Here is a 22185-nt window from a genome sequence, read left to right on the forward strand (position 1 = left end):
TGTGTGTCCATTAGCCTTAGTCTTTCTCTGAATCTTTGGAGATCTAGGTGTTCCAACACCCCCAAACACTACAGAGTCTTTCTCCCAAACAAGATCACTTTCCTACTAGCATAGCGTACCACTAGCATAGTGATTCCAAATCAGGAATCTGCATCGGTATCTCATTCCCATCTGGTCCACATCCGTCCATTCAAATGTCACCAGTTGGCCAAAAATGTCACTTTTTCCCTTTGTGGTTTGAGATCCTATCCAGGAGTGTGTGTTGTTTAGTTTGTGATCTCCAATCCAGATTGGTTCTTTCTCTGTCTTCCACATCCTTGAAATTTTTATAGAGTCAGGACTTGGCAACCTGCAGGATGATCATTAATGTCTGATGGTTCTTTATGAACAGGCTCAGGCCACATTCTAGGCAGAGATTACATGGCAGAAGTGATGTCGCACATTAGGTCGCATGTGATGTAAACCTGCCTTGTCACTGGTTAATCACGATCTTCTGGTCATCAGCTTTTTTTTTTTTTTTTTGGAACGTTTCTTTCTTTACTCAGAGAATTTTTTTTTAAGATTTTATTTATTTATTTGACAGGCAGAGATTACAAGTAGGCTGAGAGGCAGGCAGAGAGAGAGAAGGAGGAAGCAGGCTCCCTGCTGAGCAGAGAGCCCGATTCGGGGTTCGATCCCAGGACCCTGGGATCATCACCTGAGCTGAAGGCAGAGGCTTTAACCCACTGAACCACCCAGGCGCGCCTACTCAGAGAATTTAATACAGCTGTTATGCATTTTGAATAAGGCTTAAACTTCCATGGCCGTTTCTTTTTTCTAAAATATATCCTTTGTAAGCAATTTTCCAAGAAATGCTTCTGCAGAGTCATTGCAGAAATGCAGTATTCGAATGTCCTTTGGCAATGGACCTAAAAGGGAAGATTCTTAACAGTTCTCATAGTAAATTTTTATTTTTTAAACTGATTGAGCTGATGCTGCCCTTTTTGTAAATATACAGTAACATTTCTTTTAGTCATTGACAGTGTGGAAAAAGTTCCATACCCCTGAGTGCAAAACTTAAATGTCTAAGGCTTATCCCTGTAAGCAATGGGAATCAATTAAAACCATGTTGGATGGAAAACATTTTTAGATGTACGATGGCTTTGTGATGTATGTATGATGACTACTTGAAACATTTGTCGACACAGTTTGGGGATCAGTAGCTGTTTGCTCATCAGCTTTTAACTAAAATCCACTGCTGAATCAAACCCCAATTAAAATCTATCATTTGGATTTTTAAAAATTTTTATTTTTTTTAAGTAGGCTCCACACCCAGTTTGGGGCTTGAACTCACAACCCTGAGATCAGGAGTCACATGCATGTTCTACCAACTAAACAAGCTAGGTGCCCCTTTTTTTTTTTTTAAATATATTTATTTATTTATTTATTTGACAGAGAGAGAGAGAGAGAGAGAGAGATCACAAGTAGGCAGAGAGGCAGGCAGAGAGGGGGGGGCGGGAAGCAGGCTCCCCGCCGAGCAGAGAGCCCGATACGGGGCTCCATCCCAGGACTCTGGGATCACGACCCAAGCCAAAGGCAGAGGCTTTAACCCACTGAGCCACCCAGGCGCTCCGAGTATCATTTCTTGATCTCAAGGTTGAGTTCAAGCCCCATGTTGGGCTTGGAGCCTACTTGTGGAAAAAAAAAAAAAAAAGCAATGCACATTGAGTTTCTCCATACTCCCAACTCTAAACTTCAGAAAAAACACCTAACAAAAACCTACTTTTATTTTATTTATTTTAAAGGTTTTATTTAGGGACGCCTGGGTGGCTCAGTTGGTTGGGCGGCTGCCTTCGGCTCGGGTCATGATCCCGGCGTCATGGGATCGAGTCCCACATCGGGCTCCTTGCTTGGCAGGGAGCCTGCTTCTCCCTCTGCCTCTGCCTGCCACTCTGTCTGCCTGTGCTTGCTCTCGCTTCTCTCGCTATGACAAATAAATAAAATAAAATCTTAAAAAAAAAGGTTTTAATTAATTAATTAATTAATTAATATTTATTGGACAGAGATAGAGAGTAGGAACACAAGCAGGGGGAGTGGGAGAGGAAGAAGCAGGCTTCCCATCCAGCAAGGAGCCGGATGTGGGGCTTGATCCCCGGACCCTGGAATCATGACCTGAGCTGAAGGCAGCTGCTTAACAACTGAGCCACCCAGGCACCCATATTTTATTTTATTTTTTTAACTTAAATTCAAGTAAATAACATATAATGTACTACTAGTTTCAGAGGTAGAGGTCAGTGATTCATCAGTCTTCTAGAACCCCCAGGGCTCATTATATCCCGTGTCCTCCTTAATGCCCGTCACCTGGTTACCCCATTCCCGCACCCCTCTCCCCTCCGTGAACCCTCAGTTTGTTTCCTAGAGTTGAGTCTTTTATGGTTTCTGTCCCTCTCTGATTTTGTCTTACAAACACCCAATTTTAAATAAGTCATTTCAGACATTACTTGATCAATTTGTACCAGCATTTTCCTTCTGCTGAGAGCATGTTATTGATTTGAGGGGTGATTACTCTGTATTAATGGTGTAAGCATTTATTGGGGTTACTAGTTAAGATCTTCATCTACTGGGGATATTTTGTAAGAAAGCTACTGACAGTTTGAGTTTGATCACACATCAGCAGAAACAGCTTGATTGGTAATTGTATTTTCTTGTGGTTTATTCAGTGTTGAAAATTACAATATTTGAAAACAAAACATCTTTTTATAAACTTGTTGCCATTACATCTCAAAATACTCAAGGTATAAAAATGTAGGGATGAAAAAAAAATGTAGGGATGCTTGGCTGGCTCAGTCGGAAGAGCGTGGGACTCTAGATCTCGGGGTTGTGAGTTCGAGCCCCACATTGAATGTACAGATGACTTTAAGTTAATGAATAGTCTGTTTTATTTTTGTTTAATTTTTATTTATTTGAGAGAGAGAGAACGTGCTCAAGTAGGGGGAGGGGCAGAGGGACAAGCAGACTCCCTGCTGAGTGGGAAGCACAACTCAGGGCTCGATCCCAGAATCCTGAGATCATGACCTGAGGTGAAGGCAGACGCATAATCAACTGAGCCATCCAGGAGACCTTAGATAGTTTGTTTTTTTTAAAAAAAGGTTGCGGCTTCTGGGGAATAGCAGCGAGCTAAGATTACTTTCTTCCTAGTCTCTTCCCGAAATGAAGAGGAGTATCAGTTAATAAAAGATAAAAATGCCAGGTTACGTCTCATTATTCCACGAATTTAGTAATAAAGAAATAGAGAAAGTACATGCAGAATAACTTTCTGCCTGTTTTAGGATTATAACCAGGAAAAAGGTCAGTGACAGTCGGTCATGTAATTATATATTTTTGTTTTTTAGGAAAACAGAAGTATCAGGTGGGCATCTAGATGGGATTATATTTTGGAGTCCATGCCTCATACCAACATTCAGTGGTTTAGGTAAGTACTTTATTTTTATTTTTTAATTAATTAATTAATTTTTGGTAATCTCTACCCCCAATGTGGGGCTTGACTCATGACCCTGAGATCAAATCTCACGCTGCTCCAACTGAGCCAGCCAGGTGCCCCTATGTAAGTAGTTTATGACACAAAGAATACATAGTTTAAGGGAGGGAGATGTAAGTATTTATTTGTATCATATATATATATATAAGATTTTATTTTATTTATTTATTTTTAAAAGATTTTATGTATTTATTTGACAGAGAGAAATCACAAGTAGACGGAGAGGCAGGCAGAGAGAGAGAGAGGGAAGCAGGCTCCCCGCTGAGCAGAGAGCCCGATGCGGTACTCGATCCCAGGACCCTGAGATCATGACCTGAGCTGAAGGCAGCGGCTTAACCCACTGAGCCACCCAGGCACCCCTAAGATTTTATTTTAGAGAGCAAGAGCAAGGGGAGGGGCAAAGCGAGAGGGAGAGAGAGAATGTCAGGCAGACTCCCCACTGAGCATGGGGCCTGATGCAGGGCTCAGTCCCAGGACCCCAAGATCATGGCCTGAGACCAGATCGAGAGTCAGAGGCTTAACTGACTGAGCCACCCAGCGCCCCTATACATCCATATATATAAATATATATATATGTATATATATATACATTATACATTTATTTATTTATTTGACAGAGCTCACAAGAAGGCAGAGAGGCAGGCAGAGAGAGAGGAGGAAGCAGGCTCCCCGCTGAGCAGAGAGCCCGATGCGGGGCTTGATCCCAGGACCCCGGGATCATGACCTGAGCTGAAGGCAGAGGCTTTAATCCGCTGAGCCACCCAGGTGCCCCTAAGAAATTGATTTTTTTTTTTTAAATTTATTTGACATAGAGAGAGAGATCACAGGTAGGCAGAGAGGCAGGCACAGAGAGAGGGGGAAGGAGGTTCCCCGCTGAGCAGAGAGCGGGACATGGGGCACGATCCCAGGACTCTGGGATCATGACCTGAGCTGAAGGCAGAGGCTTTAACCCGCTGAGCCACCCAGGTGCCCCTATATATATATTTTTTGATACATTATTTTTTTAAGGGTGAGGGAGCAGAGGGAAAGAGAGTCCCAAAGAAGCTCCATGCCCAGCGCAGAGCCCGATGCTGGGCTCGATCCCACAACCCTGAGATCATGACCTGAGTTGAAATAAGAGTCAGTTGCTTAACCAACCGAGCCACTCAGGCAGCCCTATTTTTTAAAATTATTTTGTTACCAGAGATGATCTTGAGTGACGTTTGGCTAGTTTCTCCACACCTTCCTATCTCCCACCTCTGCACATACACAGAGAAAAAGTAAGAAAGGAAGATGTGTCTTAAATACACGAATGTTTCTGCCGAAGGGAAGGAGCAGCTTTATTATTTATTATTTAATTATCAGCAGGGCAGTTAGTGGAGAGGACTGTGTGAGGAAAAGTGAGCTCACTCATTCCACTGGAGTTCTTCCTCGTCTCTCTTAGGCAGCCGGGCACTCTGCTGGGCTTTGAGACAGTGTGAGTGAGGCACGCAGACTTCCGCTCCCATGAAGCTTACCACGTTCTAGGGGATTCCGGGGAAAGTGCTTGATTCCTTAGGAATCTTCCACAGGGCCAAGCCACAGAGTTAGAATTTCAGCCTGAGACAGAGGGATACACCAGCTGAGAACGTGATGATCGGGCACGACTGTGGCAAAGTCCTGAGGGAGGGGTAGGGTGTTAGCTCAATTTGGGGTGGAAGAAGACTATCAAAGGGAAAATGAAAGTGAGGAAAGGTGTGATTCTGAGTATGGTCTTTTGAGGTGATGATTTTCCTAATATTGACATTGCCTTTGAAGTGACAATAGCGGGGCACCTGGGTGGTGTGGCTGGTAAGTGACTCTTGGTTTCAGCTCAAGTCATGATCTCAGGGTGGTGAGATCGAGCCCCACATTGGGCTCCATACTCAGTGGGGGTCTGCTGGAGATTCTCTCTCTCCTTCTCCTTCTGCCCCTACCCCCTGCATGCATTCTCTCTCTCTCTCTCTCTAAATAAATAAATCTTAAAAAAAGTGAGAACAGCATCCCCCACTCCTGTTTTTCTAGATTTGTTCCTCCTTCTCTTCCCACTCTCCCTCCTCCTTTTCATCTTCATTATTATGATCATATCATAGCTTTTCCACTGAGTCTTTTCTTTGGGCAAATGTCCAGGTTCCATTTTCTTACACCCTGAGAAGTCTCTTTAGATAAAATTTAGGTGAATGGTTTCTCCAAAGGGATTGTAAAAGCAATCGGATACACTGTGGGGGCTAATCTCTAATAGTAGTGATCTTTGTAGCGTAATGAGGGAATGTACTTCAGTTTCTGTCATGAGCTAATTTACTTACAACATTTAACAGACATTTTAGAAGTCACTCATCTTTTTAAAACTTTTTAATTGAAGTATAGCTGCCGGACGATATTATTAGTTTCAGGTGCACAACATGGCGATTTGACAATCGTGTACATTGCGAAATGCTTACCGTGATAAGTGTCCTTACCATCTGTCACCACATACAGTTATTACAATATTATTGACTATATTCCTTGTGATGTACCTTTCATCCCCAGGGCTGGCTGGCTGGCTTGCTTATTTATTTATATCCAAAATTCTAGTTGACACACAATATTATCTGAGTTTCAGGTGTAAGACATCGTGACTGGACAAATCTACACGTTCTGCCATGCTCCCTATACAATCTGTCCCCATACAGGGCCGTTTCGATACCATTCGGGACATTCCCTAGGCTGCGCCTTCCATCCCTGTGACTTACTCATTCCATGACTGGAAGCCTGCCGTCCCGCTCCCCTTCACCTGTGTTGCCCATCCCTCACAGACAGTCGTAGACATCCATCACCTTATTGGCATCTTTCTAAAACAGTGCTGGTCTTTTCATAGATTCTGGTGGAATCTGTTGATGTGTCTGGTTTGGCTGGGTGGTGGGATGGCAGACGTACTGGTTGTGATTTGGGGATAATTTTCAAGTTGTAGTTTTAGTAACAGTAAGAGCTGGCAGGTCAGTCGTCCGTGGGGTCATTACCCTGAAGCTCACAGAATGACAAAAAGACTACAACCTTGGTTTATCAGCGAAGAAGTCGGTCTGCCATTAGTTCAACCTTGATTCCTGCACTTTCGTTCTCAGTTCCATGCTCTGGAACTGAGTTTCTGTTATTGATCTTATTTACTTCTCCTTGCTTCTTTTTGGGAATGTACTCTTTTTCTTTTTAAAGATTTTACTTATTTATTTGACAGACAGAGATCACAAGTAGGCAGAGAGGCAGGCAGAGGGAGGGGGAAACAGGCTCCCCACTGAGCAGAGAGCCCGATGTGGGGCTTGATCCCAGGACCCGGGGATCATGACCTGAGCTGAAAGCAGAGGCTTAACCCACTGAGCTACCCAGGCGCCCCTGAGAATGTACTCTTAAAAAAATTCTAAAATCACCTGAAGAATAGTGTTGCTTCTATTGCTTTATTTGTAATGCCTTTTTATGGTAGAGCTTTAAGTTTGTTTATATATTGATGCATTCAGCATTTGATCTAAGTTTAACCTTGGAAAGCTGATCACTGTAACGATAATTTGCATGTCTTTCTTTTATACGTACACACATTTTCTCTTCACTGTTTAAGGACCTTGAGATCTAACTTCTCTCTTGTTCTTCCTTAAATTTTCTAGTATTATGAATTCCTTCGTTATTGCTCTCTTCTTGTCTGGGATGGTGGCTATGATTCTATTAAGAACCCTCCATAGAGATATTATCAGATATAATCAGACAAATTCTGTAAGTAAAAATGCACATATTTGATTCAGCACATATCTAAATGCCTACGCTGCCCAGTAGTCAATGTTATACTTGTACTTAGAGTATATAATACCTTGAATACAGCACATTTTTGATGTCTAGTCATTTTGCCTATTAGACCAAATCAGAAATTATGGAGTTGTATAGATTTTTAAAAAGCACAAGTAAGCTAATTAGAGAAATATTTGTTATCAACTCTGGTTCCATTCCTTTTGGTATGTTTCTGAACTTGCAGAATATTATTATTTAAGGTTTTCATAAATTTAGAGCAAGAAATAAATGTACCAAACATTGCAAAATGCTATCATTTAGGCTAAATTTAGTTTTCATCTCATTTATGCTGTTTTAACTCTTATCATCATTTGCGTATGGTGAATTTTCAATGTCTATAAAATTGGTTCAATTCCTTTTGTGTGTTAAATGATTTTGCTTTCTTCATGAAATGAAGCCAGGTGTGTGCCCTTATAAGGTGAACACCCCGTCCCCTGCCCAGTGCAAACCTTAAAGTAAGGGAGCAATTTACTTGTATGGCAGGATCACTAACCTTACAGAGACCTCACTGTATCCAAAATGAGCTACTGGTTTCCATTAATCTGTCTTTTTTAAAAAGATTTTATTTATTTGACAGAGATCACAAGTAGGCAGAGAGGCAGACAGAGAGAGAGGAAGGGAAGCAGGCTCCCTGCTGAGCAGAGAGACCGATGCAGGGCTCGATCCCAGGACCCTGGGATCATGACCCGAGCCGAAGGCAGAGGCTTGAACCCACTGAGCCACCCAGGTGCCCCAACATTAATCTGTCTTTAGAGGAAAATTCATTTTCATGCACATTTCAGATTTTCGGTAACTTTCGGTTATAGTGTGCATTTACCAAAGACTTTCTCACATGCAGGAAGGCATCCAGGAGGACTTCGGTTGGAAGTTGGTTCATGGGGATGTATTCAGACCTCCAAGGAACAGAATGCTGCTGTCAGCTTTCCTGGGGCAAGGAACCCAAGTTTTGATTATGACGTTTATTACCTTATGTGAGTAGACTCAGATCAGTTGGTGTCACCTTAAACATTCTTAGTCAACTGCTGACGTATGTTAAATTTTGATCCACATGCACAAAAGGATTTTGAAGATACCCTGATGTTTTACGAAAATGTGTGTTTTATAGTACTTACATTTCCATCTTTGCAAATTAAGGATAGGACTCTGAATAGTTCCTATGTCAAGGACCTTTTGTGGCTTTCTTCAGTTCTGAATAATTTATTGTACTATCTAATACCCATATTCCTTGCTTTGAGAAATAAATGCTTTCTTGAAAATCAACATGTATTGGAGGCTTCGGTGGCTCAGTTAGTTGGGCGACTGCCTTTGGCTCAGGTCATGATTCTGGAATCCTGGGGTTGAGTCCTGCGTCGGGCTCTCTGCTCAGAGGAGAGTCTGCTTCTCCCTCTGACCCTCCCCCCTTCTCATGTTCTCTTTCCCCTTCATTCTCTCTCTCAAATTAAAAAGAAAGAAAGAAAGAAAGAAAGAAAGAAAGAAAGAAAGAAAGAAAGAAAGAAAATCAGTATGTGGGCAGAAGCATATTTAACATGGACTGAGAGAATTCATAATTAATGACTAGCATTTTTTAAAAGATTTTATTTGTTTATTTGACAGAGATCACAAGTGGGCAGAGAGGCAGGCAGAGAGAGAGGGGGAAACAGGCTCCCTGCTGAGCAGAGCCTGATGCGGGGCTCGATCCCAGGACCCTGAGACCAGGACCCGAGCTGAAGGCAGAGGCTTAACCCACTGAGCCACCCAGGGGCCCCTAACGACTAGCATTTTGAAATGCTACGGGAAGCCTAGGCACTGGTCTTTAAATGTATAAACACAACGGCTTCTTGAGTAGTCTTACAACAGCCGACAAACCCTGGCTGCCTTCATTTATAAAGTGAATATGGAGCTTGTCAGTTTTTGATAGCCAGAGTGGTGATTTTTATAAACAAAGCTGCTGTTAAAAAGGAAAAAAAAGGCTTATTAGGTGTTTCACATGTCAGTGATAATTTCAAAATTCAGCTCCTAAGGTTGTATTTTCTTGAGACTAAGTCTCACTTTGATTTTTGTTTTTTTTATCCCTCACCTTGAATAAAAGGAAGTAGAAGGAAATTTTTGTGTGGAAAAATTATTTGTCTTTAGGTTGTGATCCCGGAGTAGGGAACGGGGGGTTAGTTTGTTTAATTTTGATTTCAACAGTGAGATTAAAGACTAGACCCCACTTGGAAACGGACTTCATTTGCCTGGTATTGAGAAACCACACCTTTTTGTTCAGAAAAAAAGCAAAGTAAATAACAGTCGTTCCCACTGTCATTTAAGTACTCACACCACAGAATTTCCTTGTGTGCTGTTACACATAATGGGTCTTAATGAGCAGATCTTAAATTTATTACAAAATCTTGTGTGGCTCTGAGACTGTTACCGTCACTGCTTTGATATTTCTTTTTTGTACCTTTAGTTCTAGCCTGCTTTGGTTTTCTGTCCCCCGCCAATCGAGGGGCCTTAATGACCTGTGCCGTCGTGTTATGGGTCCTCCTGGGAACCCCTGCCGGATACGTGTCCGCCAGAATGTATAAAAGTAAGCATCGCAACTGTTATCATTCTGGTTAGTTGGTGTGTTAAATGTAGAAATTAAAAGGCCGTAAAAGAAAACATTTAAACATTGCATGTGGCATTTTAACCGGCCTACCAAAATGTAATTGGGCCCTGGGTATAAAGTAGCTGTAATTGGGCTAAATAAGTTGCTACAGTAACTATTTCTGTCTTTTCCTTCCTCAGCACTTAAAGGTGTTAACTGGAAGACAAATTTTCTGCTGACGGCACTCTTATGTCCTGGGTTAGTATTGCTTGTTCTTTTTTCTCTACACAATTATACTCTTTCTTGGATTCCATCTTGGAAAAAAATCACTGTACGCGGTAATGAGGAGACAGGAGATGAGAGACCCTTGTGCTCTCTGTAGCGCCGGCATTCTCTTTGTGGTATCTGCATTCCTTTCATCTTTTTGTACATCGTACCCTCTAGGACAGAGGGACGGCTTTGGTGCTGCTGTGTTCGAGTTTGAGATTTGGTCTGCAAGCGGAGTTCCTAAATGCGCATCTGGTTATATAGCTCGCGTTCCATACCACCTGTCACGGGCTTCCCTGATCCTTTCTTCCTGTCTCACCTGGTTCTTGCGGTATCAGTAGTGACTGCCACTCCCAGGTAGGGTCCTTGTCCCAGGGGGAGTAGGCGTGGCTGCTCGGGGTGGGTGCTAGTAGCTCCCTCCGCCCCCTGATTATAGAGACGGGAGACTGGCGGCCAAGCTGGGGAGCAGGTGTTCGAGGTCACATGCGAAGTTAGTGACAGAGCCCAGGCTGAAAGTCCTCCCGGCATCCTGTCCAGGGCTCTTCCCACAGAACCTCGCTGATGAAGTGCTGACCCACTTTGGGTTTCTTCCTTCCTTTTTTTTTCTTTCTTTCTTTCTTTTATTCTTTCTTTCTTTCTTTTTTTCTTCCTTCCTTCCTTCCTCCCTCCCTCTCTTTCTTTCTTTCACATTTTGTTGAATTGTTTTTTTTTTTTAAAGATTTTATTTATTTATTTTACAGACAGAGATCACAAGTAGAGAGACAGGCAGAGAGAGGGGGGGAAGCAGGCTCCCTGCCGAGCAGAGAGCCCAATGCGGGACTCGATTCCAGGACCCTGAGATCATGACCTGAGCTGAAGGCAGCGGCTTAACCCACTGAGCCACCCAGGCACCCTGTTGAATTCTTTTTTAAAATACATTTTATTTCGGGCGCCTGGGTGGCTCAGTGGGTTAAGCCGCTGCCTTCGGCTCAGGTCATGATCTCAGGGTCCTGGGATCGAGTCCCGCGTCGGGCTCTCTGCTTGGCAGGGAGCCTGCTTCCTCCTCTCTCTCTCTGCCTGCCTCTGTGCCTCTCTGCCTACTTGTGATCTCTGTCAAATAAATAAATAAATAAAATCTTTAAAAAAAAATAAAATACATTTTATTTATTTATTTGAGAAAGAGAGAGAATGAGTGGGAGGAGGGGGGAGAAGCAGACTCCCCGATGAACAGAGAACCCCACCCGGGACTCAATTTCAGGACCCTGGGATTATGGCCTGAGCTGAAGGCAGACACTTCACTGGCTAAGCCAGACCCCCGGGTGCCCGGCACTTTTATTTCCTTTCATTCCTTTCCTTTTATTTCCTGCATTTCATTTCCTTACTTAGTCTGGGCTACCATAACAAAATACCATAGACGGGGGTCGGGGGGTGCTTAGACAATAGAAATTTGATTTCTCACAGTTCTGGAGGCAGTCATGTCAGAGATCAGGGCACCAACAGGGTCGGGTCCTGGTGAGGGCTGTCTTCTGGCTTGTAGACGACCACCTTCTCAGTGTTTCCTCACATGGCAGGCAGAGACGGTGAACTCTGGTGTCTCTTCTCCTAAAGGCACCTATCTCATCGTGAGGGCCCTCCTGTCATGACCTCATCTAAGCTTCATCACCTCCCAAAGGCCTCACCTCCAAATACCATTACATTATGGATTAGGGTTTCAACAAATGAATGGAGGGGGAACACAATGCAGTCCACAGCACGTTTCATTTCTAATATTCTTTCCTTGATCTGTTAGGAAGGATAGCTTTTTTTTTTTTTTAAGGAGAAAGTAGTGGATTATATCTTAATTGTCACGTGGTACGTTAATTTCTACTTGTTACGAAGTTCACATCCGTGATGCTAAGAGGATGTCGCAATAGCAGAAGAGGTCCAATAGTGAAAGTTACACATAGTGAATTCAGTTACGTTACATTCTGAATAGTGACAAAGTGAGAGCAAATGCTTCAATAATGGTCTGTGACTGCGCGTCACACAATAAGTCATGCAATACAGTGATGGGTTCTGTAGTTCCATAATCATTCTTCTCCATGTGGCTGGTTTCTCTCAAACTCCAGGGAAAAAGATTAGATCATTGAAAGGCTTGAATGTTCCAAGTTTGCACATCAAATACGGGAACCTCAGAATTTTAAACTGGTTTCAAATACAGACAATGCCCTCCGCTCCCCTCCCCCACCTTGAATAGAGCCATCTGCTTTTCCTATAACTCTTTTCAAGGGAACAAGAATGGGTGGTCTTTTCTGAGGTGAATGCTTTATTACATTTCTGTAAGAAAGCAGTGTCCTTGACAATACTTCAGATATCTGTTGCTTCCAGTTTGAGCCTCAAATGAATCCAAAACTGAATAAATTTGGCGACGAAGTGTCATTGTGCAGAAGTCATTATACTGGATTGTAATACAAGGGATATTACACGCGAGAGCCAGTCAATAAGCCATTCACTGTTCTCTGCATTATTTAGTTACTCATTCAACATACTTACTGTGGTCTTTTTGGTTTTGTTTTGTTTTTGTTTTTATTATATTTAAGGCATTATGCTAGGCACTATAGAGGAAATAAATACAAATTGCCCCTAAATCTCTGGCTTCGTGGCTCATGATGAATAATAATGGCCCATTTTTCATCACACAGATGTCCCATCTTACTGCAAAAAGAAGTTACATCATTGAAATAGATGTAAAAGAATTAGAATATACTGTATCACTAAGCTTGATTAGCCAAATTAAACAATTAATGTCTGAAAGGCATTAGCATTTGCAACACACTATGAGCTGTTTTCATCATGTTTTCTATGGGAGCAAATTGGGATTCAAAACATTTTGAAGAGATGGATTTCTTACACAGAAAAATTCAAAAATTTGAGCAGAAATCCATAATCATGGGGCTCAGGTTTATGTGGATTATGACACGATGCAGTATGAAGCCATAGTTTTGTAAAAATAAAACAAAAAATTGAAAATTGAAAAACAAATTTAAATAATGGTGGTTGTGTCCTGGGTGGGGTTTTGGATGGCTGGGGGCAGTAGTGTGAAGGAGACTATTTATATCAGATTTACTTTTCACTCTTTTTTTAAAAAGTTTTGCATCGTATACGGTATGCATTTGTTACCTATTTCTATTTTTATTTTGTTACTTTTATTATTATTATGATTTTGAGTAGGCTCCATGCCCTAAGATCAAGACCTGAGTTGATATCAAGACTCAGATGTTTGGGGCACCTGGTGGCTCAGTTGTTAAGTGTCTGCCTTTGGCTCAGGTCATGATCTCATCGGACTCCCGGCTCAGTGGGGAGCCTGCTTCTCCCTCTCGCACTCCCCCTGCTTGTGTTCCCTCTCTCGCTGTCTCTCTGTCAAATAAATAAAATCTTAAAATTAAAAAAAAAGAGATGCTTAACTGACTGACACACCCAGGTGCCCCACCTTTTAGAAAAATTTTAAAATAATTTCATTATTAAAAAAAATCATTTCATTATTTTAAAGTAATTTTTATTTTAATTTTTAGATAATTTTTAAATAATTTCATTATAAACAACAATAACAACTCATAACTGTATATTAAAGGGGAGAGATACTGATAGAAGCTAAAAGCACACACTTTAGAGTCAGATACACAGACACAGACACACATACACGCACATACCCGAGCACGTGCACGCACACCCACAGGCACTCTCCCTTGTACACCAACCCTACACTCAACACACACACAGCAGTTCATTTCCCAGTTCTGCCTCCTTCAAGTTACCAGGCCCTGTGCACGTTGTGAATATTGCTGAATGAACATAGGGGTTTGGGCCTCTCTTTGAAATCTTGGCCTTCTGTTGCGTTAAATAGATATTTTTCTACTATTTTTATTCCCTTGTCATTTCTTACTATTTTTTTGAATGATTTTCTTAGTGGTTACCTTACAGATTACAATTAATGCCTCAATTTACACCAGTCTGGTTTGGATTAATTTAATTTCAGTATTATACGGAAAATTTGCTCCTATGTAGCGCCTTTCCCTCCTTCCTTCCTTGTGCTGTTATTGCCAGACAGATGACATCTTAATACTGTGCATGCTCGTCAACACGGATTTATAATGATCGCATTATGCTATAGTCTTTTAAATTGGACGAAAAAGAGCTTCAACTAATATATTTGCTAATCATGGGCTGTTGGGCAAGTGGTTTTACCTCTCTAATCCTGGCTTTCCTTCTCTGGAGTATGCAGATCGTGGTGTTATCTACCTCAGGGTTGCTGTGAGGATTAAATGGGATGATGTGTGACAGATTTGAAAGAGTGCCTAGCAGATACTGAGTGCTCAACAAATGGTAGCTGTGGTTGTTAGCTACTCTTGACTTTTGCCATCATGCCTTTGCTCATGCTGTTCCCTCTTTTTCTAATCACTTCTTTCCAATCCTCCAATGCCAGATTCCTGTTTTTTTTTTTTTTTAAGATTTTACTTATTTATTTGACAGAGAGAGAGAGAGAGAGATCACAAGTCGGCAGAGAGGCAGGCAGAGAAAGAGGGGAGGAAGCAGGCTCCTCACAGAGCAGAGAGCCCCATGCGGGGCTCGATCCCAGGACCCCGGGACCAAGACCCGAGCCAAAGGCAGAGGCTTCAACCCACTGAGCCACCCAGGTGCCCCTCTTTTTTTTTTTTTTTAAGATTTTTATTTATTTGACAGAGAGAGATCACAAGTAGGCAGAGAGGCAGGCAGAGAGAGAGAGGGAAGCAGGCTCCCCCCCAAGCAGAGAGCCCGATGCGGGGCTCGATCCCAGGACCCTGGGATCATGATCCGAGCTGAAGGCAGAGGCTTAACCCACTGAGCTACCCAGGTGCCCCTCCTGTTCTTTTTTTATGTCCCTGCTGAAATGCTACCACTTCCATGTTCTGGAATTATATCGCGTCTACTATCATTATTATAACACTTGTCACAGTGTTCCTTAGATTGGACTTATTTGTGATATGCTTTATCTCATTGTGCATTCTAAATCTCACCAGGGTGATTACTATGTCTTAATCATTTCTGTATCTTTCACAGCATGTAACCAAGTGCCTTATATGGAGTAAGTGTTCAGTAAATATCTACTGTATGATCGAATCAAATGAATAATTTAAAAATGCAAAACAGATTTGGTTTCCTTGTTCTGTTGGTAGAACTGAATGCAATTTTAAAGTAATAAACCAGGCATGATACAAAGGACATATTTCGCTCAAGTGGTTCGAGGGCTCTCTTAGGTATATGAGAGAGAATCGTAAGGTACTGGTGTTCTCATTTCTTAGACTGTAGTAGGTTGAGAGAGAAGTTCAGTGCCTCGTAATGGATCAGTGTGCGAATAGCTCATATGGCGCCTTAAATGGGCACCATAAAAACGGCTTTAACTTAAAAGGAGAAGCATTCAGGCTAATGAACATAGACATTCCCTAAAAGAAATTGAAGAAATGGGGTGCCTGGGTGGCTCAGTGGGTTAAAGCCTCTGCCTTCAGCTCAGATCATGATCTCAGGTTCTGGGATCAAGCCCCACATCGGGCTCTCTGCTCGGCAGGGAGCCTGCTTCCCCATTTCTCTCTGCCTGCCTCTCCGCCTACTTGTGATCTCTGTCAAATAAATAAATAAAATCTTTTTAAAAAAGAAATTGAAGAAAGTAAGATTCTTCAACCATATACTTTTCTTTCATGTAACCCCAAAAGTGGCAGGTAGGAAAAGGAAAAGGTAGCCTACTTCGATGGGCATGTACCCAAACTTTACAATTAGAAAGAAGCAAGCCTGAATTCTAGCACTTACGATCAGGCCCTCGGTATTAGGTAAGTGACTTTGGGAGAAGTCCTACAACCTTCCTGATTGTCCGTTTCCTTGCCTGGTAATGCCTGTGTCACAGTCGTTTAGAGAAGTAAATGAACTAATGGATTGTGAAATTGTTTTGTGAGCTATAAAGTATTTTTGGTCACTCTTTTCTTCTTTGTTCCTACTGCTCTGTCTTTGTCATCTGCTATAGTATATCCCATGTTGTATTGTAATTTATTTATCTCTCTCTCCCACCAGACTAAGCTTTTCAGAGCAAGGGTTTTTATTTACCTCTGAACTCCAGGGGCTAACACACAGGTACTCAATAAATGTTTGATGAACATGTGAATAAATGTTTCAGGTAGGAGATGACCCCAGATGACATCTTTAGTTTCCTTTTAGTTTTGCTGTTTAAGATTCCATGAAAAGGTCTAGAAATAATTAGAGATCAACAAAGGAAGAGCTATTTAGAATATAAAAACTTGAAACTGAAGGGCAGTTACAGAATTGTTAAACACATATTAACATTCTAGAGTGTACTTTCAAAAGGAAAATTGTTGAGACGGGTTAATTGAGTTTATGTATAAGAAGGGAGGTTATGATTTGTCAAGTGAGAAGTAATTTTTCTGGCCGTGGAATGATAACAGCTGAAATGAATCTCTCAAAGGCTGGGAAATTTGGCAGAGGAGTATTGTGGCTGAACAAATTCATTAGAGCAGAAAGGTATTAAGAAACATTTGAAGAAGTATGGTTAAATCGTAGGAAACCAGAATCCCTTATTAAGATGCCAGAAAGTGATGAGACCTAAGGTTTGTTGTCATTTGGAAGGGCTTCAAATCACATGCATCTCTGGCAGGAGCACACATGAGCCTTTCAAAAGCACAGTAGCATTCTCATCTTTTAAGAAAACTTAAAATGTGGGTGTCAGAAACACCCACATCCATACCCAGACTCACCTGTAGCTTTGGCCAAGCTTGGCTGGAGCCCACAGGGGGAGCCCACAGTAGCTCGCCTCGTGATTTACCCAGTAGATTCACAGCTGACCCCTTGATTTTGAGTGACTGATTGAAAGCTTTTGTGTTAAGTCAACGCTTGTTGGACTCAACTGCTGGCTCGTTACATGGTGTTAGGGTTAAGCCCCAGCTCAGTGGCTGGGTTTCCACAGTGAGGCACAATATTCTTTTTTTTTTTTTTTTTAAAGATTTTTATTTATTTATTGAGAGAGAGGTAGTGAGAGAGAGTATGAGCGAGGAGAAATCAAAGGGAGAAGCAGACTCCCCATGGAGCTGGGAGCCCGATGCGGGACTCGATCCCAGGACTCCGGGATCTGACCTGAGCCGAAGGCAGTCGTCCAACCAACTGAGCCACCCAGGCGTCCCTGAGGCACAATATTCTTCTAGGGTTTTGCCTTGTCATTTATTCTAGCCTTCCCACCAAAAGAATTTCCCGACATTCACATCAAGTATAATTATAACATTTTCCTGAAAGCGTATTGTTTCCTGATTTTTTTTTTTCTCCCTAGTGTCGTCTTCATCGACCTGTTCTTTATGAACCTGATTCTTTGGGTGGAAAGGTCATCAGCTGCCATCTCCTTTGGTACCCTGATAGGTATCCTTGCGCTGTGGTTTGGAATTTCTGTACCATTAACATTTTTGGGTGCATACTTCGGAAGCAAGATAAAGGTAAATTTGTAAAATCCTGCTTTTGGCCATTGACTAATGTCTGTAATAATACCTCAAAGCGTATATTACTATACATGGAAAGTGAAATGTACCATTGGCAAAAACTACAAAGAATAATCATGTTAGAATAAAAAATTTAAAAAAATTAAAAAAATGAAACACAGTAACACTTCAAAAGACACTATTTAATGTACTTCCCATTTTATAGGTTGTTTATATTTCTGTCTATCTCTGTTAGATGAAATTAAAGGGACATATTGTTAGAAGGCTGACTTTAACAAAGTCAGAAAAGTAATAAGATTATGGAGTGGGGGAAGAAAGCAAAGATACAGTCTGAAAAATGGAGCTATTCAGTTTATAGATCTGAAGTTAGCCTATTCCATGCATAGGGTAAAGGAGCAGGATATCAAAAAAACTAAATGAGGCCAGCCTGCAAAAGGATTGTACAAAGATATGGTGTGCATTTGCAGGAGAGAAATCAGATAAGACAAAACACGAGCTGGTTCCACACAGAGCAGAAAAAAAGAAAGACGCCTGAAAAGCACTGACACATTTTAAGAGAAATTCTCTCTTTTGTTTTTTGGTCCAAAATTTCATTTAAATTCTGGTTAGTTACCATATAGTTTAATATTGGTTTCAGAAGTAGGATTTATCGATTCATCCCTTACAAAGACCACCCAGTGCTCACCACAGCAAGTGCCCCCCTTGATCCCCATGTGGTCCGTGTGTCACCCGCCTCCTTCTAACAACCCTCTCTCGATTAAGAGCCTCACCGTCCGCTTCCCTCTCTCTTTTTCTTCCCTTCACCTATGCTCATCTCTTTGTTTCTTAAATTCCACATATGAGGGAGATCATATGGTATTTGTCTTTCTCTGAGTGACTTATTTTGCTTAGTGTAATACCCTTTAGCTCTAACCTCATGGTTGCATGTAGCAAGATTTCATTCTTTTTGATGGCTGTGCAATAGTCCATGCTTTGTATGTGTGTGTGTGTGTGTGTGTGTACTTTGTGTGTGTGTGTGTGTGTACTACATCCCTCTATATGTGTGTATATATACATACCACATCTATCTATCTACTATAGTTATATATATGTATTTGTATATGTATATGTATATGTACCTATGACATCTTCTTTATCCATTCATCTGTCAATGGACATCTGGGCTCTTTCCATAGTTTGGCTATTGTGGACTTTGCTGCTATAAACATCAGGGTGCATGTGCCCCTTTGAATCTGTATTTTTGGATCCTTTGGGTAAATACCTAGTAGTACAATTGCTGGGTTGTAGGGTAGTTCCGTTTTTAACTTTTTTGGGAAACCTCCATACAGTTTTCCAGAGTGGCTGCATCAGCTTGCATTCCCACCAACAGTGCAAGAGGATTCCCCTTCTTCCGCATCTTCACTAGCACCTGTTGTTTCCTGTCTTGTTCATTTTAGTCGTTCTGAATGGTGTGAGGTGGTATTTTACTATGGTTTTGATTTGTATTTCTCTGATGATGAGTGATGTGGAGCACTTTTTCATGTGTCTGTTGGCCATCTGGATGTCTTTGGAAAAATGTCTGTTCATGTCTTCTGCCCATTTCTTAATTGGATTTTTGTTTTTCGGATGTTAAGTTTGATGACTTCTACAGATTTTGGATACCAGCCCTTTATTAGCTATGCCACTTGCAAATATCTTCTGCCATTCTGCAGGCTGCCTTTTAGTTTTGTTTTCTTTGCTGCACAGAAGCTTTTCATCTGGATGAGTCTCGATAGTTCATTTTTGCTTTTGTTTCCCTTGCCTCCAGCAACATGCCTAGTAAGAAGTTGCTATGGCTGAGCAAAGAGTTTGCTGCCTGTGTTCTCTTCTAGGGTCTGATGGTTGCCTGTCTCACATGTAGATCTTTCATCCATTTGGAATCTATTTTTGTGTATGGTGTCAGAAAGCGGTCCAGGTTCATTCTTCTGCAGGTTGCTGTCCAGTCTTCCCAACACCATTTGTTGAGGAGACTGTCTTTTTCTCCATTGGACATTTTTTCCTGCTTTGTCGAGGATTAGTTGACCATGGAGTTGACAGTCCATTTCTGGGTTCTCTATTCTGTTCCATTGATCTGTGTGTCTGTATGCCAGCACCATACTGCCTCAATGACTATAGCTTTGTAATGTAACTTGGAAGTCCGGAATCATGATGCCTCCAGCTTTGCTTTTCTTTTTTCAGGATTGCTTTGGTTATGTGGGTCTTTTGTGGTTCCATACAAATTTTAGGATTGTTTTTTCCAGCTCTGTGAGAAATGCTGTTGGTATTTTTAAAAAAGATTTTATTTATTTATTTGACATAGAGAGAGAGAGAACACAAGTAGGCAGAGAGGCAGGCAGAGAGAGACGGGAAGCAGGCTCCCTGCTGAGCAGAGAGCCTGATGCGGGGCTCGATCCTAGGACCCTGAGATCATGACCTGAGCTGAAGGCAGAGGCTTCGCCCACTGAGACACCCGGGCACCCCTGCTATTGGTATTTTGATAGGGATTGCATTTTTGATTCGGGATTGCATTTGATAATATAGACTGCTTTGGGTAGTTTTGACAATTAACAGTGTTCTTCCACTCCATGAGCATGGAACGTTTTTCCATTTCTTTGTGTCCTCTTCAGTTTCTTTCATAAGTATTCTATAGTTTTCAGAGTAGAGATCTTTTACCTCTTTGGTTAAGTTTATTCCTAGGTATCTCATTGTTTTTGGTGCAATTGTAAATGGGACTGATTCCTTGATTTCTTTTTCTGCTGCTTCATTATGGGTCTATAGAAATGCAACTGATTTCCGTACATTGATTTTTATATCCTGCAACTTTGCTGAATTCATGTAGTAGTTCTAGCAATTTTTTGATGGAGTCTTTCAGGTTTTTCTATACATTCTGAGTGGACTTTTTGTTATCAAATACTTCATATTGGAATAATCACCACTAAATCTTGTCTAATCTCTTCCTTGAAAGTGATAAGAAAGGATAAAAGTCTCTTATTATGTAGCTGCGTGCTCTCTAGTATGGTGGTCACCAGCCCCACATGACTTTTTTCTTTTTTAAAGATTTTATTTATTTATTTGACAGACAGAGATTACAAGTAGGCAGAGAGGCAAGCAGAGAGAGAGAGAGGGAAGGAGAAGAGAGCCTGATGAGGGGGTCGATCCCAGGATCCTAAGATCATGACCTGAGCCAAAGGCAGAGGCTTAACCCACTGAGCCACTTAGGCGCCCCCCACCCCATATGACTTTTGAGTGCTTGAAATATGGCAAGTTCCAAACTGGTAAGTGTTGTAAGGAAGTATAAAATACAAAGTGAGGGCGCCTTGGTGGCTCAGTTGGTTAAGCAACTGCCTTTAGCTCAGGTCATAATCCTGGAGTCCTGGGATTGAGTCCCACATCTGGCTCCCAGCTCCACGGGGAGTCTGCTTCTCCCTCTGATCTTCTCCCCCTCATGCTCTCTCTCACTGTATCTCTCTCAAATAAATAAGTAAAATCTTAAAAAAAAAATACACAGTGAATTTCAAACAGAACAACAGCAACAAAATAAAAAACATCAAGTTAGTACTTTTTGTATGGATGACAAGTTTAACTGATAATATTTGGCTATGTTAGATCAAATGAAATGTATTCATAAATTGATTCTGCCTATTTCTTTTTAAAATTTTTAAAATTTATTTTTCTGAGAGAGTGAGAGAGAGTACAAGGGACGGGAAGGGCAGAGGAAGAGGGAGAAGCAGGCTCTCCAGTGAGCAGGGAGCCCAATGCGGGGCTCGATCCCAGGACCCTGAGATCATGACCTGAGCCAAAGGCAGACGCTTAACCGACTGAGCCACCCAGGCGCCATGATGTTGCCTATTTCTTTCCACTTTTTAAAAATGCAGCTTCTTTTTTTTTTTTTTTTTTTTTTTAAGATTTTATTTATTTATTTGTCAGAGAGCGAGCGAGCGTGAGCGAGCACAGGCAGTCAGAGTGTAAGGCAGAGTCAGAGGGAGAAGCAGGCTCCCTGCGGAGCAAGGATCCCGATGTGGGACTCGATCCCAGGACGCTGGGATCATGACCTGAGCCGAAGGCAGCTGCTTAACCAACTGAGCCACCCAGGTGTCCCAAAATGCAGCTTCTAAACGCTTTAAGATTGCATATATGGCTTGCATTATGTTTCTCTCGCATAGAGTTGGTCTAGCCTCTGCAGTGTTCCTTGACCTGTTCCAATTTAGGATTCAGTATGTGATTATAAGTATATAAATTCACTTCAGTTTCATGTTATTCTGATTTTCACTTGAATTTCTTTTCGAGCAGTTTAGGTGTCCAGTTCACACAAACCAGATTCCCCGTCACATTCCTCGGCAGAATTTCTTTACTAAACCTATTTTTGGCATCATAATCGGTGGCATTTTACCTTTTGGCTGTATTTTTATTCAACTCTTTTTCATTCTAAACAGTATGTGGTGAGTATTATATCTTCATAATCTCAAAAAATCTTAATTGTTGATCAGTTAATTTTCCTGTATTTCAAGGAGGTTTAATTCTGGTATGATAAAACTTCAGTTGTCCCCCCTCCCACATTTTTGTAT

The 22185-nt window shown here is 41.6% G+C and overlaps 1 protein-coding gene across 2 annotated transcripts in view; it reads left to right on the plus strand.

The window, feature by feature from the left end:
- Positions 1 to 22185, plus strand: part of LOC131821951 (transmembrane 9 superfamily member 2-like) — an 86767-nt gene that overhangs the window by 49410 nt on the left and 15172 nt on the right. The window contains exons 8-14 of one of the 2 annotated variants that reach the window (XM_059158326.1): positions 3372 to 3451; positions 7147 to 7252; positions 8163 to 8295; positions 9753 to 9872; positions 10073 to 10130; positions 17461 to 17620; positions 21911 to 22059. In XM_059158326.1, the coding sequence (XP_059014309.1) occupies positions 3372 to 3451; positions 7147 to 7252; positions 8163 to 8295; positions 9753 to 9872; positions 10073 to 10130; positions 17461 to 17620; positions 21911 to 22059 (806 nt within the window). The remainder of the gene's footprint in view (positions 1 to 3371; positions 3452 to 7146; positions 7253 to 8162; positions 8296 to 9752; positions 9873 to 10072; positions 10131 to 17460; positions 17621 to 21910; positions 22060 to 22185) is intronic. The other variant, XM_059158327.1, reaches the window with a different exon arrangement.

The sequence above is a fragment of the Mustela lutreola genome, chromosome X (genome assembly GCF_030435805.1).
Source record: "Mustela lutreola isolate mMusLut2 chromosome X, mMusLut2.pri, whole genome shotgun sequence".
NCBI lineage: Eukaryota > Metazoa > Chordata > Mammalia > Carnivora > Mustelidae > Mustela > Mustela lutreola.